This window comes from Eurytemora carolleeae, unplaced genomic scaffold (genome assembly GCF_000591075.1).
Source record: "Eurytemora carolleeae unplaced genomic scaffold, Eaff_2.0 scaffold809, whole genome shotgun sequence".
Classification (NCBI taxonomy): Eukaryota; Metazoa; Arthropoda; class Copepoda; order Calanoida; family Temoridae; genus Eurytemora; species Eurytemora carolleeae.
In genome coordinates this window covers 100,937-107,032 of record NW_019396703.1, presented here as the reverse complement: position 1 = coordinate 107,032, position 6,096 = coordinate 100,937, and the positions used below count along the sequence as shown (strand labels likewise).

At 37.7% G+C, this 6,096-nt stretch overlaps 1 protein-coding gene across 9 annotated transcripts in view; it reads left to right on the top strand.

Moving 5' to 3' along the window:
• LOC111707578 (uncharacterized) overlaps positions 1 to 6,096 on the top strand; it is a 42,183-nt gene that overhangs the window by 28,068 nt on the left and 8,019 nt on the right. For 8 of the 9 annotated variants that reach the window (XM_023480694.1, XM_023480701.1, XM_023480696.1 and 5 more), the window contains 4 exons: positions 1,388 to 1,547; positions 2,219 to 2,539; positions 3,376 to 3,735; positions 3,964 to 4,795. In XM_023480694.1, the coding sequence (XP_023336462.1) occupies positions 1,388 to 1,547; positions 2,219 to 2,539; positions 3,376 to 3,735; positions 3,964 to 4,795 (1,673 nt within the window). The remainder of the gene's footprint in view (positions 1 to 1,387; positions 1,548 to 2,218; positions 2,540 to 3,375; positions 3,736 to 3,963; positions 4,796 to 6,096) is intronic. The other variant, XM_023480695.1, reaches the window with a different exon arrangement.

Sequence of the window (6,096 nt, the reverse complement as noted above, 5' to 3'; positions counted from 1 at the left end):
CCCCCCCCCCCCCCCCCCCCCCGTCACACGCACACAATTTGAAATCAGAAAATTTGACAGGTTCGATTCATCGTGGTTTATACACCATATAGACACACACCTAACCATTGGAACGGAGACATTTTATAATCTTTCACAATTTAGATTTGATTTATTTCTAGTTTTCCTGAAAATAATATTACATTCGTGACATTGCTAATTAACAAGATGACATTACTTGGAGCTACATTACTTGGAGCTATATATCTAAAGTTTTCTAACATTAAGGTACATAATATGACAAAATGTATTGCCAAAGTATCTTGTCCTGTATGTACAGTATGTACAGTGTACATAGTTTTTGTTGCTTTGAACGTCATCGGGAATTTTCGATATTGAAAGTTGAGAGTTGAAGTGAGTTAAGTACATAAATAGAAATATATTTCACGCGGGGAGAGAACTTTCAGATGAATCATTTTGATGTGAAGTTATTTCATGATTTAATCCAGTCCGAGACTTAATTGCACAAATTTTAAATTGATAGTTTTACAAAATAAAACGATAGATAGGATTTGAACTTTTGGGCAGATTTACGCAACATTTTATTTTTTTAGATACAAATAATATAAATTAATGTTGTGTTTTTGAACTGCGTTTTTTTCTAAGGATAGATTTTATGATCTGTTATCAATAGTGTAGAATAGAAGATTGTTTGCTAGATCTAGAGTTGAATCTAAAGAGCAATATTGGAACGAGACAATGTTTAGACCTAAGCTACCTGTGAAGAAGGGGAAGCCTATGGGACGTATGCAAAGATTAATCAGTATATTTGAACCTGCTGGAGATGCTCCGCCCCCTATCCGTCCCAAAGTTCTCAACTCCAAGTACCCGTCGATACTGAAGTAAGGAGTATTACAGGATTCAAGTGTTCAACTAGAATAGTTATGAATTATTCTACTCTATTAGCGAGTATATACTGAATGTGTTTATCTAGATTCTAGATATTGTCTTAAAATTAGTTTTAGAAGATTGGACGGAGAGAATATCTGAACACGACGAAGAGCTCTTCAGGTTCTACACTGAACATAGGGCTGTGTTAAAAGAAGTCTAGACAAAATAGAATAGTATTGAATTATTCCTATAAAAGTGATTCAGATGTCTTGTATATTGAATAGTTGAAACCGCTTTATTTTACTTGATTTATTGCGTCTAGAACAAGTAGCAATAAAATACTTGAATATAGGATTGATTGTAAATCAGCAAAATTATTTTATAGAATAGGAAGATAGAATAGTATTTTACTGTGTGACTGTACCCCCCCCCCCTTCCCCTTGTCAAATAAAATTTTATTTTAACTTGACAAAGATATCGATTCCAGATTATTCATTTTAATCTTTTTCAATTTCAGTTTGACGACTGAGACTGGTCTGGCTCCGACACACAGTATTAAGAAGCTAAAATCCATATTTAGCGAGAAATCTGTGGATTCTCCCCCCACCTCCTCCTCCCCTCCAGCAAATACAGTAGAACCATCCCCTCCCTCACCTAAATCTATAGAACCGCCTAAGGTAAACTAATTATAACAGATGATTAATAATCAATTATCTATATCAATGAAATTCAATTCTGGAATCTTATTTCAAATAGTATTGGGGAAAAATCATAATCAAACATGAAACCAACGAATTTATTTGGTAGGACACGCAATTTATTTCTAATAATCTTAAATCTGGAATAAGTATATATTTTATTTTCTATTTGTTCAATTTATACCGTCATAAGTAATGACTATAAGCCGAATTCCGCAACAACATATTTGTTTAAATTCTCTGAATTTTGCTTGCCCGACCGGCACTACAAAGTGATAACGATGGCATTTAAAGAACTGAAACTTATTGGAATTGTTAGGATTCGTATCTAATGCATATTGCTAGGGTAAGATTTATGTTAGAATAAATGATGAAAATTGTGCTAAAAAGCAATTCATGGAACTAAAAAAAAATCCCGAATTAGGTTTAAAAAGTCAAACAAAACTTTTCTGTCAAATATTCACTTTTGTAACTTAACATTTCGTGGATTTTTCTTTTGATTGGTTTCCATACTTCTCTGGGTTATATGAGATACCACACAAAAAATGGGGTTTAATCAGTTTAGCCGTTCTGAAGCTTATTGGATACAAATAAACAGGTTATATTTTAAACTTAGCTTTTGTTTAATTTGAACATCCAAATATTTTTAGTTTCAGTTGTCCTCTGGTCTTGATAAATCTGCTTCCTCAACCACGCTGAATGATGGGATAAAGGAAGGATATCTAACCTGTAAAGTTGCCTGCCTGGATGGTAGAAAGGCAACTGATAGATCCTGGAAAACGGTGTACGCTGTTCTCAAGGCAAAAGCCCTGTACATGTTCAAAGACAAGAAGATGGCTACAGAGAACCTGGAGTACGAGGAGAAGCCGGTTAAGCTGGCTGAGTCGGAAGTGGAGGTGGCGAACGATTACACAAAGCGGAAAAACGTATTTCGAGTCAAGACTGTTGTTGGATCAGAATATTTGTTTCAGGTATTCAACAGCATTCCAGAATATTGTGCTCTTACATTCCGACACATTTTCTATTCTTATCTTATCATACACCGTGATATTTTCCATCCTTACCTCTCATCATACACCCTGATATTCTCCATCTTTACCTCTCATCATACACCGTGATATTCTCCATCCTTACCTCACTTCGAAATATTCTCCCTTCTTACCTCACTTTATACATCATGATATTCTCCATCCTTACCTCTCATCATACACCTTGATAATTCTCCTTCCTTACCTCTCATCATACACCCCAATATACTCCTTCCTTACCTCTCATCATACACCCTGATATTCTCAATCCTTACCTCTCATCATACACCGTGATATTCTCCATCCTTACCTATCATCTTACACCCTGATAACTCTTTCCTCTTTCATACACCCTAATATCACCCTTACCTCTCATCATTCACCCTGATATACTCCATCCTTATATCCCATCATACATCTTGATTTACTCCATTTATACCTCCATTAAACACCCTGATATACGCCTTCTTTACATCCCATCATACACCCTGATATACTCCATCCTTACCTCACTTCATACACCCTGATTTAATCCTTAACTCTCATCATACACCCTGATATACTCCATCCTTACCTCACTTCATACACCCTGATATACTCCTTAACTCTCATCATTCACCCTGATATACTCCATCCGTACCTCACATCATTCACCCAAATCCTTAAATCCTTTCCCTTGTCTTCGTCCATGATATGCTATATACTATGCACCTATTGGTTAAAGGAATGTGGCGATAATAATATAATTACGTTTTATCATTTCATATTCATTACTTTAGGCTGAGAATGAATCCTTGATGAAAGACTGGGTAAAAACAATCGATGAGACAGCTATGGCCGTCATCATAGATGAAAGGAAGGATGTGAATAAACTGAAGAAATTAACCTCCTTTAGAAACCGGTCTCCGACCGGACAGAGTCCGTCCAGTAAAAACCGAAAGGCCTCGGTAGATCCGGGGCCGAACTTGAAGGATAAAGACAAGAAGAACTGGAAGGGGAAGGTGGTGAAACAGTTGAAAAAGATGGGAGGGGGAGGTCACGGTCCCTTATATCCCGAGGGGGGAAGTATAAACGTCCCTCTAGATGAATGTCCTCTGTGTCCAGAATACAATGACGAATTTGTACCATATTTAGTAAAGGTGAGTTGGAAATGGGACGTAAAAATTAATTTCAAATAAGAACATTTGGAAATTGTATGTCAAGAAAACATCTGAAGAATTTATCTTTCTGTCATTAAGAACTGTATTTTAAATCAGTAGTTTAATAGTTTTCATCATTTTGAATTTCAATTCTGTGCAGACATGACCACACAGAACTAATTAGCCCGAAAAAGCAATTTTTGAATTTAAATAAATATTTGTTTTTAGGTTTGCTGTGATATTGTGAATGAGAAAGGTTTGGAGATAGTTGGTATTTACCGGGTTCCTGGAAACAATGCTGCTGTAACCTATCTCACTGAACAAGTGAACAAGGGAGTTCATGCCTTTGCTTTAGACGACTACAGGTGGCAGGATGTAAACGTAGTCTCTAGCCTCTTGAAGTCTTTCTTTCGTAAACTCCCCGAACCCTTGTTTACGATGGAAATGTACAGTTTATTTATCGAGGCCAGCAAGATCGAGCAGCCGACTAAACGACTAGAATCCCTGCGAAGGTTGGTAAGGGACCTTCCAGATATTCATCTTGAAACCTTACGTTTTCTCACTCAGCATTTATGTAACGTGGCCGACCACTCCTCCGTCAATAAGATGGAGATTAGAAACCTGGCGATCGTGTTCGGTCCAACCTTGGTGAGAACGACTGACGACAATATGATCTCCATGGTGACGGATATGTCTCAGCAGTGCAGGATTATAGAAAGCCTGCTCTCCAACTGGGATTATTTCTTCGCGGATGCCGAGGATGTTGAGGTAAAGGATGAACTCTACGACGAGGTCAATATCCTCACCGGGTCCAGTAATCAGTCCATCATGCTGGCTAACCTGCATAAACTAGAGGACGCAGGGAAACTAAACTCTCCGAAGAACGACGTCTCCGCCAAAGATATCGTTTCAAGTATAATATCCGCTGCGAACAGGAAGATGTTGAGAACCGGAGCAAAATCTAAGAAGGAGAGCACCTCGGATCTTGAGGAGAGATCTCAGAGCAGGATGGAGGATTCACATTCCGACTCCAGGAGGGAATCAGAGTCTGTAATACATGGTAAGCTATATTCCCTGCTCCCCCGTTATTAGTTTTTTTGGGTTTCTCCTGAGTCAATGTTCAGAATATTTTTATCGTTCAGATTTTGCAGTTTTAGGATCGTAATAGTTTGATTGATATTGCGAAGGTGAAGGTTATTCATCATTGAGAGACTTTTTACACAACCTTAGTAGTAATTAACTGTAAAATGCAGTTAGGCAGGACCCCCTCCCCTGCAGTAGGGAACTCCCTTAAATGTTAAGTAAAAATGATTATATTGAACCAGAGCTGGGAACTTTTGTCTTGAATACTCATGAATCCCGGTCGCATGATCTGAAATCCACAATGGACACTTTTAATTTGAGGATCAATTCTTAATCTCTTCATTTCAGTTATTTCTCCAGGGTACGCTACCTTGCGGGATATCGGATAAAGATTAGATTAACAATGCTTGATCTCGATATCCAAAATACAAGAGTTCACACTGGACAATGAATATATTCCCGAAAACACCCAATACTCATATCAACTTTAAGCCGTGATTGGCTTGTGATATCTTTTTATATTTCCTGGCAATTTTCATGATCATGTGATTCATGTTCGTACAAGCTCTTTTTCCCCCCTTGAGACATATTTCAAAATCAAGTTGAGTAGATGTCCCCTCCCCTCCACACATTTTTAACATATTGTGCTCCCACCTTTTTGCACAAATATTGCAAATTTTCGCTCATTAGTTTCGAGCGTAGTAAATATGAAAAACAGTTCAAGTTGGCCGGCCTGGGTCTCTGCAAATTGAAGATGGAAAAGTTAAAATTTTAGTGTTTTCCGACCTAGCATTAGCAGTCGACTCACGTGACTGTCATAACTACTTGGGGAGTTTGAGGAAAAGGGAACAAGAAATGTTTTACAAGCTGAATGGGACCGGGAGGGGGGGGGGGGGGGGGGGGGGGGGCGCGGAAGGATTGATACAGTTGAAGCTATACTTTTTTATTTCTATATTTACCTTCTAATCTTTATAGATTCCTGTTAATTTACTCCTGCTTAATGACCCATCAGATTTCGATTTACCGAGATTAAAAGTTATGAACTTGAAATTTGAGATTAGACACTTTAGTACATAAAAGTAAAGTGTGTACTTCTCATACTCTTTGTACTTTGTATTAAAAATGCTGTAATATTTTGTCTTCTAGGGTGTACACCATCTGATCATAATGTACTCTTAACGCATTATTCCGTTGTCAATGTCTTAAAACTGTACTTTGTGCGATCTTCGAGTAGTACTTTTTATCGGTACCAGGACAAACGTCGGACCCACAAACGTC